The following is a 20,550-nucleotide window of genomic DNA, read 5'->3' as shown; positions in this document are numbered from 1 at the left end:
AAACTGATCTGGATCCAGGAATATATTTCTATACTAATGGGCTGAATAGCTATTGAAAAGGAGACATCTGGGTCAGTTTTCCCTTGTAACTATTGCTTCCTGTTCTGGGCACCTGTTAGGAAGTTGGAGCTAATGGGAAAATCTCTTTTATCAAAAAGGTACATTGTAGTACAGCTTTTTCCATTCACAAATTAATCTTTAGGGGCCTCATTCTTCTTATTGGCTTCAGGGGGAGCTAGGTGAAGATCCTGGAGGAAGACAGCAGACTACATTTAGCACTCCTAATATTGAATTCAAAGCAGCTCTGCTTGAGTGACGAACAAGGAATGCTGACCAGAGGTGCAGGGGGAAAAAAAAAAAAAAAAAAAAAAAAAAAGGAGGCACTTGCACATCAACAGATTTGGGTTTTATAACCACCAACCCCCTTGAACAAAAAAGGCTTAAGGGAGAAAAATATTTCCAAATAAGCCCCTGCCCTTATAGTATTTCTAAACTAGTGACTTCTCAGGCCATGATCCTTCCCCTAAGCGCAGAATCATATTGAGAATGTATTCTATGGTGTGCTGTGCTGCCATTATCACATAAAAGTCCTGGAGTAGCCAGAGAACCTAATTACTTGTTACACACAAAAAAGTTCTAGCTTTATGCTTCTCTCCCCACCACCCGAGTGAGCTGGAACAACATTGTATGAAACTTTAGCTGCAGCCTGAAACAGCAGTGAGGGGAGTAAAACACTGTCTACAAGTCTAAATGGAGTGTTCACGCTGGAGCATAATAATGACCTTCTAAATGTTAATATTGTAACCTATTTTACTGCTGAAAATGTATAGCAAAAACCATCCAGCTAGTTTAAGATAATGGGTGGGAGCCGGGGTTGTGGGCAGAGTATCACCACTTCTTTTGTCCCTAACCTGACACCCCCCCAATGATTTTGTGCATCAGAATCTTCTTAGCAGCAGCATATAGTGGTGCTAAAAACACAAGGATGACTTAAGTCTCACTTTTTCGGTGACCAGCAATAGAAGGAAAAAAGTCAAGATAAGAAAAAAAAATGGAGGTGTTTACAGAGGTAAAACAAAAGAAAAAAGTTTAAACATGTTTAAATAGATTCATTTTATTTACTTTAAAAACAGCTTTTTTTTTTTTTGAGGGTCAAAAGTTGAAAACCAAATTACTAAAGGAAATTGAAGGGGAAAATAAAATGGAACCATGTGGCCAACCTGAGGAAGGCTCCAGGCCCTCAGGCAAGGTGGCTCTAAGGCAAGTGCAAATCCCAGCATGTCTCTAGTCTGCCTGATTGAAGAGGCCCTCAGAAACCCAGACCTTACACAAGACAGAATTTTGGCAGATCAGATTTTTTGGATGGAATCAGTTGTGCAAAATTCCATTAGCAGAGGCATGTGGTTTCTCTGCGCTACATGAAAACCCCCTCAGGACAATACTGATACTGCAGTCTTTGCGAGCCTCCATTGCCGAGCACCTTGGGCATCACTGACATCAGCACACTGTCAGTGAAAGTGCTACAGCTTAGAAAGGAAGCACTAAATACTCACTTGACACTGGACTCAATGGACAACACAACCTACAGGGCAACTAAGGGCCAGGTGTGCTTACAGGCATGTGACTCCAATGGGAGTTGCTGGAAACTGTAGTTTGAATGCAGAGAGGGGTCCAGGAGACTTGAAGGTGGCTCAGAACCTCTCAAAATCAAGTACACAACAGCTGCAGGGTAAGGCCCAGTGTATCCAATTCAAGCTAATTTCATTTGTGTCTTTAATACCATATTTATTTGGCTGGAGCATACAACATAGTATTGAGTTGTTTAAAAAAAAATTATTGTCCTCCTTGTAAAGATGCACTTATCCTATGTGGTCTGTTGTCTCTTTATTTGGCTGTTGTACCATAGGCATAAAAATATGTTACATTTACCCATTTGTTCAAATACGTAAAAAGAGGTTTTAATCCATTCCTAACATTCTCCTAAGCTTTGCCAGCCAACAGCCTGAAAACTGTAACTTTTACATAAATACTGTCCATTTCTCCATAAGTTGCAGCATTATAACAAAAGATCATAGTAGACAATATGTTCAGTATTCCAGGTGGGGTGGGGGCTTTGTTTTTGATTTTTATTTTTATTTTTTGCATTTTAAAAATATACCTAAGTCTGAGATAATCTTAAGAGTAAGAATTACAATAAGAAAATATTACAGTGCGTTGACTAAAGGAATATTCTGCTTTCCTTAAAGCCAATATTCCCTTTTGCATGTTGAAGTGATTCAGCAATTACTTAAGAACTTTTACCTACATACAATAATTTAGTAAAATGAGAATTAAACAAGGCAGATACTTACTACTATTCTTCTGTCTGCAATTCACAGCTCATGCGAATACAATCGCAATAAATATTAAAAAATAGTTCTCTTCTTTTTTCTGTAAGGCATCTGAGTATTACAAAGTTTTTGTACAACCAAAAAATACGATTGCTTTTTATCCATGTTCTCCAAGTACCTTGTGTACCTCAACAGTAAATGAGAGGATTGCAGATCTGATCTGGGGAGGGGAGGGAAGGAGGAAACAACTGATGGATGGGGGGAAGGGAGAAGGAGGGGGATTGAGAAGATGACAGGCAATGGAAGCAGATCACTAAGTGTGCTAGAAACTGTAGTTTTCCTCTTAACATTTCAGTCAATTTAAGTCCATCTTCAAGACAATATTTGCTTTGATTGAAAGAAAAAACTTACCGGAAGTCCTTTTCCATGAGCATCTCAGACAGCAAGAGTTTAGGTTTGTCCTTAACACTATAAATAGCTTAGGTATTCATATGCACCTAGTAAAGTTGGGTGGTTTTGTTTTCTGCTTTTTTTGTTTGTATCCGTCCACTGTAAAAGATTGTCCTACATGGCAAACGCATGGGCAGGGCCCTTATTGCATTCTGTCAGGCTGCAGCTGTTGGGGCTGATACTGAACAAAAGCCGTTGTGTGCGCTGCCGGATTGCTAGCTGTGATGGGCTGCTGAACTGCGCTTGTGTAGCCATATCCCACAAATCCAGCAGCAGGAGAGGCGGCGTAGGGGTACTGGTCGTAGGCAGCGGTGGTGTACTGAGTGTAGGCTTGGCTCGCAGAGGTGTAGTCTATGTAGGGAGACGTGAGTGACTGCACGGGGGTTGGGATGACCACGCTAGGCTGAACGATAGCTTGAGGGTAAATATAGTGAGGGGTGAGCCTGTGGAGTCAAACATACAAAGTCAGTCAGGTCCCCTCCACCAAAAATAAACTCAAAGTGCACTGATGAGAGACAGTGCTGTCTGCCAACACCATCCAGGTGCTGGGGTGACAGTGTAATTAAAAGGTGGGCACAATTAAAGCAAGGAAAATCCTGAAGGTTAGAAGTAGCACAAGGTGAAGTTTATACAGTGGGTACTTAGCTGAGCCTTATCCTCTCTTATCTCTGCTCCTCTAATCTTGACTCTCATGCCCCTTCCACTACAGTATTGCCACTGAATCGCAAAGACAGGGGAAAGAAACCTGGCTGGGAGTTCTCTAGGGAGAAAACCCTTCCGCTCCACTGAAATGGTTCTCGCTGGCTTCTCCCTGAAGAAGTCTTGGAACCTCTCTAATGTCTTCCATCTGCCCCATCACCTTACTTTATCTTACTTCTCCGACCTTCCCCTCCACTGTGTTGCTGTCTCCTTCGGCAGCTCCTACCCATGGTGTCCTCAGAGCTGTATTCTTGGTCATCGCCTCCTCTCCCAGAGTGATCTCATCTACTGTCATGGTCTCTACTCTCTCCTCTATGCTGGTGACTCACAAACCTCCTTCACCTAGTGAATGCATCTGACTCCAGGATGGTCTACTGGCTTGTTGCCAACTCAAGCTAAAAACCACAGCCCAACTTCATTCAGCCTACTGACTTTCTAATGTGCTTTCCCCACCACTGCTTAACAGCACCACCCTCCTCCTCCCCACACTTCCCTTGTGTCACTTTAGACTCCTTTCCTGTATGTTACTTCTTACTCCTCCTTTTAATAATCTACCTAGCCCCATTTGTCCCAGGCACTAACACACTTGTCTATGAACTCTCATCTCCTGCTCTGACTATTTCAACCACCTCCCTTGCCTCCCAGCTACCTGCATCATCCCCACCAGTCCCCCTCCCAGTCTTTCCACAACACCACAGCCAAGATGACCTCCAAAACCCTCAGTCACCTGTGTCTAACTGGTCCACTGAATCTTACTTGCCCACCACGTCCCTGCACCTTTGCAGTCCTAAACAACCCTGACCTGTCTATTGTGCTTCCTTCAACAATACCAGCCTCACTATCTTTTGTTCTTTTCTTCCACGCTGTCCTGTGTGCCTGGGGCACCAGGACCTCTGCCCTGCCATCAGTTCAACCCTCCCAGAGGCTTGCTCCTTCCACAAGGACCCAGACTCAAAAAGAAGAGTGTGTTAGCTTTGCTTTTTACCTCCCTTTGTTAATTTAGCCGCCTTCTCTGGCCCAGCTGCAAGCTCTGAGGAGTAAGGACTCGATCTGTGGCTTGCACAGCACCAGGCACAATGGGTGGTGCTTAAATAGTATCATGGATGGGGGTGGGTGTCCCCATATTGGACTGGCATCGCACAGCTGCCTTCCCCCCCAGGCTCAGCTCCTGTGCTTCCTCTTGACTAGCTCGGTACCCCTCCTCCCAGCTCTGTGGGCCAGTCCCATAGCTTCTGCACTTCCCAAGGCACCATTAAAATGACATGATCTCCTCTTCCTGGGGAATTCCTCTATAAACAGGGATGAGAGGCTATTCATCCCTAAGCCCCTATCAGGATGCTTTTACTACGCAAGGACTGGTATCTCCAGGATATAATCAGAGGAAAGGGCTTCCACGTTTAACATGCCAGCTTATCATTTACAATATATTTACACTGGTGTTTCCACAATGCCAGGCTGCTTGGGCGAAGAGCTACGTGGTGATTATTGTAAAACATGAAACATTAATTCTGTTTGCTTTCCTTTGCGCAATACTTCCCAGCAGTTACCATGTCAACAAGCTGCTGCCCCCCAAAAACAAGCTGTGACTTGTGTTATTTTCAGTATTTGTGACCTTTATGCTGCTTTTCTTTCTGCTAATGGTGTACCTGAAAAAAGCACACAGATGACAGAGAGGAGCTGCCTAGCTTTACACAGTGCTAACCTCCCTTGGAAAAACAGACTCCCTGCTGTGGGGAAAATCATTCCATGGACTGGACTTAAGGCTCCATTTCATCATTAGTGCTGGGCGCCATTTGCATAAGAGAGCTAAGGTCTTTTACTGTGAATGGGAATCCAAAAAAACTTCAGACTGAACCTCGTATCACCATCTACCTACTCAACCAGCTCAGTCCCTGTGTATTCACTCTGCACTTTCAATTGCAAACTGTGTTCTTCACTTCCTGTCCTAAACTGTGGTGCTGCTGTACACTGTTAAACAGTTGATACGTCACATCCTGGATGTGGCTGTATTGCTAAGCAGAATTTAGTGAGGCTCTCGGAAGACCCTTTGGGATGAAAATAATCTGAGTTTATTCATACAGGAGCACCTATTGGTGAGTTAAAATCTGCTGACTACAAAGATAAAAAAACCCCTTCCCTCAAATAAGCAAGTCTGAACATGCAAACTGAACTGGCCCACACAAGGGATGTTAGGAGATGTCCAAGAATCTGCAGCTACAAGCAACACTGGTCTAGACAATTCTTGATTTTACATCTTAAAACGCTTTGGTGCATAAAATGACTGCAGTTTTACAGGCTGCAGAGAAATTCACTGGGCCAACAATTTCTCAAGCACGGCCAGAATTGGGTCTGCAGAAAAGATCGTCCTTGAAAAATAAAAACCAAGATAAGTGTTTGTTGCACCAAAAACCTGGCGTTACAGTAAACTTGTTACATAGAAATACCCCCTTCTGTTGCACCAACATATATTTAAATAAGCCAATAAGTAGTAATTCAAAAAATGTAGTGTTTAAATCCTGCTAAACAGATCTGGGGTAAAAAGATTCAGAAGTGCTTAAGTGACTTAGGAGCATAAGCCCTATTTTCCAAAAAAGTCTCCCATTAAGTCAATTAAGCTTAGGAGCCTAAGTGCCTAAATCACTTTCAAAAAATGTTACCCCTAGCCAATAAGTCACTGGATTATCACACAGAGGTGGAAAAAGACCCATACAATCTAATACATTCCTCTGCGAGGACAGGAATGAGTTCCCTGCAAGATGTTTCATCAGGATTTGTGAACAAAAATTAATTTGTTTGTGTAAGTTCCTCTGACCTTGCTTGTACTGGGTACTGTTCAGTACCTACTAGACAGTTCTGTAACTCCACTATACTGCAATCTATATAGAACAACTGGGGTTGCTGTAAACTCTCCTCCTATCTAATTATTCAGTGCATATTCCTGTTTGCCATTCTGACCATCTGAACATGGCAGAGCCTTTTCCACATCTTGAGTCCCAGTTCAGGAATATAAGCAACGGCTCATTTAAGCAGGGTTCTCAGGCCAACACTTCATTTTTTCCTAGCTAGATCCCTGCCTCTGAATGTGAATGGCTCATACCACTATTGCAGAGCCCCCCCCCCCCCGCAAAGCTGCCTCAGGAGCTATAGTTATCAGCAAAGCAATTCAGAAACAGCACTACCCCTTGAAGCGGGGTGAGGCAGACTTGAGATTATTACCTCAAATCTGTGGAGGGCTAGGAGCAGTCACAAATCCAGTGGTCAACCCACTCCTTGATCTACTCACAGAATATCAGGGTTGGAAGGGACCTCAGAAGGTCTAGTCCAGCCCCCTACTCAGCAGGACCAATCCCCAGACAGATTTTTACCCCAGTTCCCTAAATGGCCCCTCAAGGATTGAACCACTGAGCTATCCCCCCTTGAAGCAATAGCCTCATGGCCTTTACATCCATCAATGTCCCTATCCATCTGGTGTCTCTAGACACTGGCACTCATCTAACAGAGTAGATGAAAACAAGAACCTGCTAGAAATTCCCTGTGTCTTTTCATTGGTTTTAATTCGGATCTGAATTAGGGTTAGGATGGAGTTTGAGGCTAAAATCGGGACTAAAGTGCAAATTCACATTCAACAGTGTTGAAGTCTCACAAGCTCTTGCAAAGTTTCAGCTGTACCCAGCTCAGAACCAGGAACAAGGCCCTTTCTAGATCTGAACCTAACCTAGAACCATAAAGGTGGGTTCAGATTGGAAGATTTGAATCTAACCCAGAGGCAGGGTTCTGGTGCTGGCCCATCTCTGGTTTCAAAAAGGTTTTTTTTAAACCAATCTCTCCCAAACCCCGTAAAGTATTAAACAGTTGCTCTCCCCTGCACTAGCCTATCTGACAAAGGGAAGAGAGGGTCAGATCTAATAGTCTTCTATTGATGAGTCCTCTTTTTAAAGAGTTTGCTTTCAAAGAAGTGCTCCTGCCAGATGAGAAGGGACCTGTAACCAACTCTCTTCCCTACCCATCCAAGTTATGGTCCTTCTAATAATGCATTCCCAGTCTCTCTAGGGAAAGGGCTTGGTATGATTTTTAAAAGTGAATGCCCAATAAGTAATTGAATAATCCTGTTACAAGTGCAACAGCCTACACCAAACCCAACCCTCTCCCCCTGCCCCCAGATCTTGTGTTTGCACTCACAATTCTCCGCACATTTTTGCCCACATATGCAAATTCGCAAGTATGCACCTAGAGGCTGTGGGTTGAGGCCCCTTTTGAGCATTTGGTCCTAAATATTCTCTTGTTAAAAACAGCTCTCCCAAGCACCTAGTAACTTGCATGCAGAACTCACGGCCAAGCTGCTGACATCTCCCACTGAGACTTAACTGTCCACACTCCAACATATAAGCTCACTGAAAGCATAGACACAGAATGGGATAGAAGCTTTTAAATGCCCTTGTGGAAGTCTACAGGTGACATGAAAATATTTGTCCCCAGACATCAATTCTCTTTGCTGCATTTCAGACATAGTTCAGACCAAATTTACTAGAGTAGATGCTGGTGTTGCACATGGAATGTATCCCTGGACAGAACAGACCAGGAATTATTCAGAACCAACAGATGCATGAGAACAATCTTTCATACTGCAGAATTGCATGCTATGTGCGTGTGCACAACCTCCACATCTATTTTCTGGCCATTTGGCTGGATGTATGTGCACTTTCCTAAGAGAAAAGGACCCAATCCTGCAAGGCATTGAACCCACAACTCCCAATAACTTTGGTGGGAGCTGAAGGTGTTCAATATCTGGCAGGATTGAACTTAAAAACGCCCCCAAAACCTCAAACATCTTTATTTTCTCTGATCACTTACTTAAAAAAAAAAAATTGTAGTGTTCTGTAAGTGAGTATTTCTTTAATTGTAGTTGACAAGATAAACTGGTCAATAAACAGATCTAGGACACTAACTTTTGGACTATTTTCTTCCCTTTTGTATTTGCTTCTCTCAAACAGGAGACTGTATAACAAACAGTATTAAGACCTGAGTAGCATGTACTTCTGTACTTCCTTTCCAAAGCCAAGACCCAGCCCAGCACATGTACTAATGCATGCTAAACACCTTTTATTATGTTCAAAAATCACACACAGCCACTCCAGGATCCACTTCTATTTAAAGGGACCACTGGCAGTTTTAAATTGTAGCTAGACATTTCAGTCAGAGTTTGTCAAGTGGACTTTAATTGGATGAGCAGATAGCAACTCATTTATTGGATTAAAAAAACCCCACTTACAAACCAAGATAAGGTCAGCTTTAATTACTAGCAACTACAACAAAATCAAGTGCAAGGTGATGAAGTTATCTGCTGGCTTGGCCTACTTGTCACAAGTGGTCTCAAGCTGTATTTTCATATTTTTAAGGAAGGCTGTTCATAAGCCTTTTAAAGCTTTGCTGAACACACACAATTTGCATTTGATGTCCATCTTTTCTGCAAGTAGCAACTGTCCATGATCATGGTAAAAATGGAACAAGCTGTGTAGTTCATCAAAAGACTTCTTGGATAATTTGATTACATTTTAAAGTGGTATTTTAAGATTCTTATTCTCCTGCTGTGGAATTCTGTTATCCAGGTATGTCAATGTAATTTTGAAAAATATAGGTCAAGTCAGACTTTAATGCCTCCCCAAGAGTTCTGAAAGCCAGAAATGAACTTCATCCAGAGTACACAGAGCGATTATAAATCGTGAAGTGATCAGCAATTGTCATCACAGAGAGTCATCTTGTGACTAGCAACAATATGAGATGCTTTAGGGTATTATGATTAAACACTGGTAGAGGCCACAAAACACTTGAAGAACAATGAACAACATGGTCAAACCTAAAATTAGAATCACTGGTGCCTGCTGGAGAGACTCATCAAGGGCTTTGCTTTGTGCCTTTGGCCAAAGGCAGCGTGAGATGGCTGGTGATCAGGATCAAGGCGCTAACTCAATGTTCCTAACTATCTGGCACAATGCCACACCTGCCCCAATAGCCAAAATTAAAAGACAAGAGACACGGTTATAGAGTCAGAGGAGGACACAGACTTAGCTTTTGATTTTATTCTGCAAAATATAATAAGTAAATAATAGGATGAATATAGCTTGTTTGCAATTTAGTTCATGCTGGAAACACTTTATATATTTGAACATTTTAGGGAGGGCTTAAATGTAAGATGCATCTTTACTCTGTTCAATCAAATGTAGCTTCCAATACATTCAAAACAGGCTTTAAAAACAAACAAACAAAAAAACTACACAACCCTACACAATGTGCTGACTGGGTCATTTCGCCTTTACGAGGCTTACTTTGAAGAACTCCAGTTTGTTGGATTCTCCCTGGGAGCGTTTATAGCCACACCCACACCCCCTGTTAGCATCACTACTGTAGGATATGGTGCTCAGAATACTGTAGGCTGGGTTTGTTTTAGGCCGCTAGCTGATGGCAGTATTCTGAGGGTCATCCAGGAAGGAGGCAAGACAGCTGGCTGACTAGCCTCTCAAGCTGCTAGGGAAGAGTGCCGACTATACTGCGTGCTGCCCAGGATGCTCTCCCTACCCAGCAGCGCTCCATAATAGCAAGCGGGCAGGACTATTCTAAACCCTTGCAGTCCCACTGCCACCAGCCATGCAGCAGGATTGAAACAGGGCCATTCGTAAGTTGGGTGTGCTGCACAGATTTAAGAGTAGAGGAGACAGGCTCGGGGGAAGCAGTGAGGAAGGTGGGTGGTTCTTTCACTCCCACATCCTGCTCAGCACTAGCTCCCAAAGAAGCCATGAAGTTGGGCTTTGCTTGGTAGAGGGAAACTCATCTATTTTTCACCATCCTCCCCCTTCTCTAGGAACAGCCTTCCTACACAGCCCTTTGTACACAGACCAGAAATAAAAAGGTAGAAGATACAGTGGGCCTCCCAATCGACCTTGACAACATCCCTATAAGACAAGCCCCCATCCTATGGGGTAGACAACAGTGCTGCTGAAGCAGTTAAAGAATCAGCAGCACATGTTAAGATCACATCAGAGGCATGACCCTGCTTCGGAGGTTTAGCACAGAAATGCCAAGTCGCCTATTGCTTGAGAACACAACATACAGGGAGCCTGGCAGCTGCAAGATCAGCATATGAGTGCTACTGGCCAAACAGCTTCCTTATTTCTTGAGGAAAGAAAAAAAAACAGAGCCCTTGGCGTTTGCCAACAAGTGCAGGCGTAAGCCATCTGGCCACTGGAACCGGGCCTCTCTATTTTCATTCCGGCTGACTGCTCAGCAGCTAAGGGACATGTTTAAAGGATAAATCCCTTGGGTTCAGTGCATTGAAAGCTGCAAGTCTGAGCACCCTGCAGACTGAAGTCATTGTTCTAAATAGTACTGAAGGCTTCCTTGGCCATCCCATACCCCAGTGCCATCCCCTGGTTCTGGGATGCTAATGGACCTCCTGCTTTTAGTAGCAATAGTATTACAGCAGCACCTAGACACCTCCACCGAGATCACCATCCTGCACTAGCTGCTGTATGTATACCTACCAAAGGACAGTCCCTGCTCTAAGAGTTTACAGCTTTTAAAGACTGTATAATTCCTATTGTACAAATGAGAAATGGAAGACCAAAATATAGGCCCTGGACCATCAAGCACTCATGTAAATGGGACTATTCCCAGGGTTAAAGCAAAGCATGTGCGCAAACATTTGCGGGATGGGGGCCTATGTGCCTCACTCAAGGCCACACAGGAAGACTGGTGGAGCTAGGAATTGAACTCACATATCAAGAGTCCCACTTCAGTGGGACAAAATTGTCCCCCCTCTTTAATACTGAGCTGGAGGAAAAAAAAAAAAACACACACAAACCACAATCGATCTTTGGGGTGAAGCACAGTTCAGATATCATACTTGAGTCTCTGGTTTCTCTGTTGCGACTGCCAAGGATTCCCAACATCAGTGGAAATTTTGTAGGCATCAGTCCACCAGGAATTCGACTTTGACCAGCAACCTCATTCCACATAGGCCGCGTAGAAAAATCTTCAGATGGTAACAACCAATTAGTCTCTACTTTTGTGGGTTGGACTGGAACCAGTGACCTTACACCAAACTTCTCCAATCTCCTACATACAGCTTGTTAAAGTTAGCACTGAGAAAGGAAGTCTAGGAACACTCTTACTTCAGCATCTTCTGTGGTTATTTTTGCCCTTACCAAGTGAGATCCAAACAGAGACAGATATTCTACAAATGCTTCAACAATAATTCTCTCCTTACATGTATATGATTTGCCTTAAGTGCCCTCTATGTGGCCTTAAAGATTAGCAGGTGTTTTATTGTAACTCATTTGCCTTTAACAAAATCAAGGCACATCTTAGGAACACTCTCTGTGGCCTCCTCCTTTCTGTCTTACACTCTTCCTCCTTCGGTTCAGCAAGAAGATTTACACAGCAGTCTGAGAAAGCTGAGCATGTCAGTAACTGTTTACTGCTTCCTTGTTGGGATTATGCTGCAACTCTGGGAGAAAACCAGAAAAGCGCTACATGCCAGCATCACTGACTGGGATGGGGAAAGGAGTGGAAAACATGCACACAATAGGACCTGACGCTATTACTATTGGCCACATAATTGGCACAAAAGGCTACCAAAACCACTGGAGAGAATGAAAAGTGTCAGAGCTGGGTTCAACAAAAGAAATCAATGATTTCCCACTTAACCTAATTTTGAAAGGCTAGGCAGTTTGGGGAGGGGGTATTAAACCCACATGGCTCAGCAATACATCATTACTTTATGATGCTGACAAGTTCAAGATGCAACTGCTTCATTATGTTATGATGGAAAAACAAAAATACAACCACCCTCTAGAAAATGATTATAGTAGAACAAAAAAAACTCACTAAGGTCCAGGAAAACAGATCCCACAGAATGCAACAGGTGGAAAAAGAGACGCCACCCACACCTACTCCCAGGATGTACAGCTAGTGCAGAAGTATGAAAGAGGTGACAAACCATAACCATACGTGGTGAGCACATCCCCTAACAAAGATCTAATCCTCTTCTCTCAGCTCAACCCACAACATGAGCTCAAAACCCAGTTGTAGAGGATAAAGCTATGGCCATGTTCAGCCTGGCACATCTTGCTTCCTCCACACCCAAGAAAACTCCTCAAAGAGACGCTCTATCAGGACCAGAAATAGTTCTGGACAAGCAGGCTTAAAAATACTCAGAGCTGAAGAGAATGTCTGGACAAAACAAGAATCACATGACAGTGAAGACAAAGAAAAACCCTCTCAAACTCGGAAGTCTCACAATATTGAAGACACCCTGTGTAAATACTACATTTGGCTCAGGTGTATTAAATACCAGATCAGAATGGTTGCATTTTGTAACCACTTAGCCCAGATGTGGGTAAATGTCTGCACAAGGTGGGAGGGCTCGGTTCTCCACTGCTAAAGAGACTGCTCTCACTCACACTGGTGAGAATCAAGGGTAATGCAACTGAAGCCATTACGTCAGTATGAGACCGGAGATCAGCCCCTATTCTCACATTTAAGAGTGGAGGCAGAATTTATATTATAGATTAGATAGACTCTTCCAGTGACTTAGTGGAGTAGCTCAGAGTGTAGTGGAATAAAGAATGTGGCTCATGAAACAACAAGCCAGACACTGCCTTGTGCTTTGAGCAGTCATTTACCCCGCACCCCCCCCCCAGTGCAAAAGAAACAAAAGATGCTATCAGATGAGAAGGCAGTATTTATGCATTCACTTTGCACTAGTGAAAGCAACCACACAAAATGCAGGGCTATGATGAATTGGGCCCAAGAGAACAGAATGGTGCTCAAGTGCACTCTGAATCTTTGCTCCTTTTACACACTCGTCTCAAAGGTGGTAAAGCAGTACAGTTTAGGTGTGTATTTACAGGCATTCAGTTCAAGAGGAGCCTGTCTGACTGGCAGTTGTTTGGCCTGTGCCTCAACAGCCATGCTTGGGAATTAACAGCTGAAGCCACTTGGATTTGACTATTTCTTTGGAAATCCCCCCAAAAGCTTTCATGTTACTGGCACAGAGACAACAGGTGCTGTGAGAGCCACCCCACAGGAGCAGCTTGTGACTGACAGAGCAGCCTAGGGTCTTGCAGCAGGGTGTTTTCTTATGAGTTGTACAACAGGAAGCCAGAGCATGGGGAGGCACCACAGTAAGGAATGTGTGTGACTTTGAAACAGCAAAACCACACAGAAAAGAAAAGCTTGTTTCTTTTTATTTGCACCCCAATTGAACGGGCATTAAGGATAACTATCAAGAGACTTTCTTCACTTCCTGGTTGTAGCAGCAGATTGTGAAAGAAACCAAAGAGATCTAACTATTTCAAGGCAAAAGTGACAGCATGCTGACCTGGAGCAAGCAGGCCCAACACAACTGGATGCAGTGTGCCTCATTTTCCATTAGCCTCTGCCTTGTGTAGTCACTTACAGGAGTGCAAGCCAATCCACTTTGCATTGAGATAAGTTACTATACAGGGTGCTGGGCAATGGAGAATCAGGCTCAATAGCTGGCATCAGACCCACTTAGGACAGGTATTTTACTCAGTGGGCCACATCCTGCTGCATTAAACCATCTCTGTAATATTCCAACAGTGCAGAAAGCAGCCCTAAAGCCGGCTTGCTCCACCAAAGGAAGATTTTCCCCTAAGGAGCCCTCTATTAGGTGGTAGAGCAGCTGTAGCAGTGCTTATGCCACACACTGCTGCTGACCAGAGCAAGAGGCATGGCTGGGGATAGAGGATGTAGCCAGGTATGCCCTATGCCCTGTTCTAGTTTATGCCAAATGAAAGGCTGATACTCAGCAGCACCTAGATCAGAGGGGCACAAAGGATAACTTAAAGCCAGTTGCATACACCACACTGCAGCTGCCCTGAATGTTTCTTGTCAAACAATCTACACAGTTGCCCCTCATTGCTTTTTATAAAAAGTCTCAGATGTTCTTGTGAAAAATTTTTTAAAAGGACACTGTAGCAACAAAAACAGCTCCAATTGTTGCCTCACCACATGTTCTGGTCGCATGAGTGCAATTTTATGTCTTCAAATAATCATGCATGCCCACAGATAACTGCAGGCACAAATTCATGGAACTCAAGACATCTAGCTTCCCGACTTGCCACAAACAAGACAGCCAATCGAGTCAATTCTACAAACTAAGCCTGTTAGTTGCAGGAACAATTGGTGGGTGCAAAATCGTGCCCATATATTTAGAGTCTCTCAAAAATTAGGAAAATATTGCTGTGCTTGTGTTATTAAAATCTTAGATTAGAATTTGAAAATTCAAAAAAAAAAATCTAAGTTTGCTTTTCCCCTTTGTGCTGTTTGTTTATTGGTTAGCATTGCTGCTTCAACAGAATTAAGAGCAGAGAAGCTGATTTAGTTTCACTTTCTGTTCTGTATGCCCTAGCCCAGTGCTTCTCAAGCTATCTGATGTGGGGAACCGGCAATTCTCTGCCCCACCCCATGTGCCAGAGACCGCTGCCATATCATCCTATTCGATGTTCTCATGAGGAAACTCGCCAGGGACCGGCAGTCGATGGCTCGCGGACTGGCACCGGTCCGCAGACCACCACTTTGAGAGGCACTGCCCTAGCCTAACGCTGCAGCTGCTTTTGGGTCCCCAGCAGTGCCAAGAACAGTTTAAATTTAAAGCTATCAAAAACATTACCTTTCACGGGTATTTGGGGTTTTTAAACCTGCATGAAAACAGTTCTGTTCATTTTAAGTTCAATAAGCTCCTGCCCCCATCATTCTGCATTCTGGGCCTTCGCTACTCAGCATTCTCTTCAGCATGATTCTGAAGTTAATTTTAAAAACTAGTTCATTGTGTAGCATTTAATAAATTATTCACAAACCACTTCATTGCTGTGTTCTGCGGCAGCATCTGAGATGCAGAGGACTATGGCAGTGGTCTCTAAATCCCAGCATTCCATTATTGGAACATCAGCATTTTAATAGGGATAGCTGCGAGTGGCACAGCATTGGAAGTGTGTTTTGCCCCTGTACCACATATGTAGGTAGCTTAGAAGCAAGTTGCTTATTTATGTAATATTCGTAAGTCACTGAACAGTAGACAGCCAGTTACCAAAGAGGGTGGGAGATGACTAAATAAAACTTAAAGTGAAACAAACTGGGGCCTAATTCTATAAGAATAATAGATCCAAAAATCCCACTGGTGTTAGATGAACTTTTGGGTGATCAAGGAATGCAGGATTAGACCCTACATTGGCTTTTACTTTGAAAAAGAGGCAAAAACAGACAATCAGACTTTGTTGCTCAAATGAACACCTGACGCTCTGCTTTGGAAACATGGTACAATTCATGGCACCAAGGTAAACTGTACAACAACTTTTTTGCCAACGCATGTTTCCTGTGATTAAATCATTGCCGAAGAAGAATGCAGTGAAATTCTTGTTTACTGATGCTTGCAAATGAGATCTATAATCCCCTCCCTCTTCCTCCTGGTCTCTTGGCAACTGATAAATAATTCGTAGTGCTCATTGTCATCTGTACTAAATGTACCCCCATTGGTTTTAATGATGAAACTGAGGCCTAAATGGAACACTAACTGTAGATCACAATGAACACGTGTTCAGTCTCTCACTTCTTAATACATACGCTAAAAGGAAGTTATAAAAACCTCTGCAAAAAAGAATCTTTGTTTGCCCTGCCTATATGGCTGAAATGGCTGGGCAGAGAGTCAGGGACAGGAATGACAAGAGTGTTTGCATGAGTTAGGGCCTGATCCAAAGCCGACTGAAGTCAGTGGGAGCTTAGTTTGTTTCACTGCATTATTCCTTCTCTTTACACTTCACATGGGGAGAGTCTTATTGAGGGCAGTTTTTAAGATCCACATTAATTATGTGCTTGTGCACCCTTTAGAAAAGCCTCTAGTGTGCATGTGACAGAAATACCAAGGTTACTAGTGGTCTCACTGGCTGAGAAAGCTGTCGTATTTCACATGCAAACAAAGCTTTAAGACAAAAAAATACTGTCTACCTGAAACACTTCTGCTCTTCACACCTCAGATAAAAAGAAAAAAAACTTTTCTTTTCACAACAGATGTTACTCCAGTCCTTTCGGAACAGACTTAACTATTTAAGAAACCTAGCATGTTTCAACAATACACACCCAGCATAGGGTGTGAGCACTATTATGGCAATACTGCCTCTTACATCCATACACTGGCTGGAATGATAATACCAAGACAGTTGTGGGCCTATATAGGTGTGAGGGGACAGGAATGAAAGAAGGAGACTATGAATTAAGCACAGGGAAGGAATAAAATATTGTTTTGTTAAAGCAAAAAAGAAAAAGTTATATTGTCATATAAAGTTACAAAAGGGCAGTGGTCAAGAACTTTAAAAACATGGGTTTTTGTTTAGAGCATCAAAGTGCACCCACTATCAATATTCACTTTCTGAAATGATGTGAAAAAGAATGGCATCAATCATTAAACAGTTAAATGAAGGCAGTATGACAGTAGCTATTGTTCTCTTGAAGCACACTTGTATTTTCCAGAGCAGCTGCCAGATCCTATTAGATATATAAAAAGGAGGACTTCTCAGACTGAGTCTGGATGGTATAAGCTATTGAAAACAGCAGACAAAAGCCCACTTTTGCAGACTATTCAAGCCCTGTATAACATCTGTGCAGAATCAATTTTTGACCTAATGTTATTTTCATTAAGTATTAGACTTTGTTTCCAATTCGGTTTGTTTCCCTGACTAAAATTGTACCCAAGTGTGATTCCATGGGAAACAAGATGGAGAGAGCAGATCTTATGCGAAAAACATGCTATGGAACATGTTATTTTCTTGACTGTTTTGACACCTTAAATATTATGACAAAAAAATGTGCCACTTATTTAGAGTCTTCTACATTCTTTGAATTGCCAAGCAGCAAGAAAATGTATTACAAAACGAATCTCTTGTGATTTATGAAGATGATTTGCTGATGCTGAAAAGAGGATCTTTAGGAGTCATATGAAAACTGAAAATTAAAAAAAAAAAAAAAGCTATGCAACTTTTCCAACGCTCGCCTAAAAGAAAAGTGCTATGAAGTTGAATTACTGCTCCTGAAGCTGTACTCCTCTTTATGACTTAGAGCTCTCACACATTTTAAAAATGAGGAAGTTGATTCAAGCATTGGACTTCAAACTGACTGAAGTTAACTACATAAAAAAATACTTCCACTTACCCATATGGTCTCTGAATGAAGGCTGGATGTAGCTGCTGCACACCTATGGTAAAACCTGAAAAAGCATGGGGAAAGCATTAGTATTAAACAAAAAGCAGTCACTGTAGTGTGCAGTTATTATAATGCATACATGCACAACTACAAGTGTGGGGGGGCCTGTGAGAAAACATTTTAAACTCCTTAACAGAACACTTTTTAGAGTTACAATTATTTTAATATACTCATGTAACATACATGCAGGTCAGACTGGAATTCTGAATTAGGAAAACACAGTAAAAAACTCACTCATATGAAGAGACAAGCACTCATTTTCTACAACATGCAATAAACCCAAAGGTGGAGTGGTAAAAACAATTATACTATAGCGGTTATAAGAATATAAATGCACTAGCTTCTGGGGACAATATCCTTACCCTGACCATGTGAGGCTGGGTGTATATACACATGTAATTTTGGCATAGAAGGAAGGTCCAAGGAAACAGGGAGCAGAGAAAGCTGAATTACATAGTGCACTAAACAGGCAAAACTGAGGGGCCAGTGTGGCTCTTCAGATCAATTACCAACACATTTCCCATTTTGCAACTAAGGCTTCTTCAAACAGCAAGAGCTGAGAACTCACCAGTTTGAATACTCCTTGGTTTGGCTCCCAGATACGCCAGGTTCACATTTGCTTTTCTGCCATCAATGATGGGGTTGGGATCTTTGCATGCTCTCTCAGCTGCAGCTCTGTCTGCCATAGTCACCTGGTGTTAAGCACAACCTGTTTTGTAGCAATGGTTCTCCACAAAACCTACACCAAGTGGGGGCTTGATGAAGTTTGCTTATTTTGCGTGAGGAGTTAAATTTGCTTTCTTGAAATCTCAGTTTGCAGGGGAGGGAGAAGACTCAGAGGGACAAGAATGGGTCCTGTGCACTGGGTTGAAAACACCTACAAGTTTCTCTCCTGGTGATCGGCCAGCAATTTTTTTTTCCACTCTAGCACACACAATTTGTTAGAGTAACTTAACCCCTCCCCTCCAACACTCCCTAAAGCAGAGGCTGCTCAAGGAAACTTGAAGCAAAGGACATACTCATGAATCATAAGGAAGATGCAGAAATTGAGAACTGCACAGAATGTGCTTCACTGAAGCGCTCTAAAGAAACAAGCCAGCAACGCGTGGGGGAAGGGGTGTTGAAATGAACTACAGAACAGCCAGCACCGAAGGTTCTTATCAATCAAGGGCCTTTGTCTTTTTTTTGGGAGGGGGGGAAGGGGGGAGTTACTCTCTGCCTCACCCAAGCTCTCCTGCGTTCAGCAGTCTGTCCTGCAGGAAGAAAAACAGATCTGAAGTGGGAAACAACTTTTTAACAGAGGGTGGCTCTGCACAGAAGAGGCCTCCAAACCACCCAGCCCTGTATAACCCCCAAGCTAGCCAGCTGGTGCTAGAGCAGAGCAATGAAGGGGGAGGTCTTGCCCATGGAGAGCGTGGGGGGCATACAGAGGGATTCTCCCTTGCGTTAGAAAGGGCAGCAAGGAACCACTCTCAACAACTAGAGGAATCTAATGGGATACAGTGGGGAGGGGAGGACGGTGTTTCAGTGGGGTAGGGGCTCTCTTCCCTGGGACGGGGTGGGGGGGGTCCCCAAACTCACACGCTCTTTACTGGACAGAAAAGCAAGTTACTATCACAATTACCCCAGCTCCAGAGACCAGGCTCCTCTGGGACATGCCTGACCTGGGCTACCAGGACTAGGGTGACCAGATGGCCCAATTTTATAGGGACAGTCCCCATTTGGGGGTATTTTTCTTATAAAGGCACCTATTACCCCCCACCCCCTGTCCTGATTTTTCACATTTGCTGTCTGGTCACCCTAGCCAGGACCAGCATGAGGAAGCGAACAGGGCACCAGCCCCGGCTAACGCCCGCGTTTCACTCCGCGCCCATCACCGCGGCACCTGCCTAGGCGGTGACGGGGGTGGGGGAAGGGAACGCACTTACAAAGCCATATCCCCGGGATTTGCCCGTCTGCCGGTCGGTGATCACCACCGCTTCCTCGATGTCCCCGAACACCTCGAAGTACTTCCTCAGGGAGGAGTCGGTGGTGTGGTAGGGCAGCCCCCCGACGAAGATCTTGGTGAAGGTAGTGTCCTTCTGCACGGTGTGCATGGCGCTGCGGGCGCGGGGCGAGGCGAGGGGCGGCGGCCGCTGCAAAAAGCATCCAAAATGCCACGGGCGGCCGGGAGCAAACGCCTCAGGGGCTCAGAAGAGGCGTGAGACACCCTGGGCCGGGATCATCCTCCTCCTCCTCACCGCACGCAGCTGGGGGCAGAGCTGGGCAGGGGCCCCCACGCAGCAGCAGCAGCCGGCGGCAGCAGTCGCTTTGTCTCCCATGCACCGGGGATCGCTGCCTGCGAAGAGCCCTGGCTCCAGCCCCGCTTGTGCAATGACCTCCCACAGGGTACCGGGAACAGAGGCGGCCGCTGCCTGCCTGCCGCCGCCGCGCCGGGCTTTGTACCATCCTCTCCCTCCGCCCCCCAAGCCGGGCTCCGGCCCCGCCTCCCCACGGGAGACAAATCCCGGAGGCGCAAAGGCTCCCGGGGCTTGTAGTTCCCACCCGCGGCGGGGAGGGTCGATTGGGGGCGGGGCGTGGAGCAGGGGCTGCCACTGAAGCAGCCACCGGTGAAATAACAATGCGAGGCGGGAGCAAACCAGGCCGCCACTGACATTAACAAAGGCCACCGAACATGTCAGCGCGAGAGGGACACATCTGTCTCCATCAGGGTGGCCAGACAGCAAGTGTGAAAAATCCGGACAGGGGATGGGGGTAATGCCCCTATAAGACAAAGCCCCAAATATAGGGACTGTCCCGA

General features: G+C 44.2%; 1 protein-coding gene across 2 annotated transcripts; it reads right to left on the bottom strand.

Annotated features, from left to right (window-relative positions):
* Window positions 1–1,094: 1,094 nt before the first annotated feature.
* RBM38 (RNA binding motif protein 38) lies at window positions 1,095–20,199 on the bottom strand. Of its 2 annotated transcripts, none has more exons than XM_050918236.1 (4): window positions 19,679–20,191; window positions 18,319–18,442; window positions 17,700–17,754; window positions 1,095–3,223 (listed from the first exon to the last, which is right to left on the bottom strand). In XM_050918236.1, exons 1-4 carry the CDS (start codon window positions 19,844–19,846, stop codon window positions 2,923–2,925), a joined length of 648 nt encoding a protein of 215 aa, XP_050774193.1. In that variant the 5' UTR covers window positions 19,847–20,191; the 3' UTR covers window positions 1,095–2,922. The 2 variants fall into 2 exon arrangements, with proteins under 2 accessions (XP_050774193.1, XP_050774194.1); XM_050918237.1 differs by lacking the exon at window positions 1,095–3,223 and adding an exon at window positions 16,841–17,036 and having other exon boundaries at window positions 19,679–20,199.
* Window positions 20,200–20,550: the final 351 nt, after the last annotated feature.

Source organism: Gopherus flavomarginatus, chromosome 11 (genome assembly GCF_025201925.1).
Source record: "Gopherus flavomarginatus isolate rGopFla2 chromosome 11, rGopFla2.mat.asm, whole genome shotgun sequence".
NCBI classification, from domain to species: Eukaryota; Metazoa; Chordata; order Testudines; family Testudinidae; genus Gopherus; species Gopherus flavomarginatus.
The sequence above is the reverse complement of the archived record's forward strand: the minus strand, read 5'-3'. Positions and strand labels throughout refer to the sequence as shown.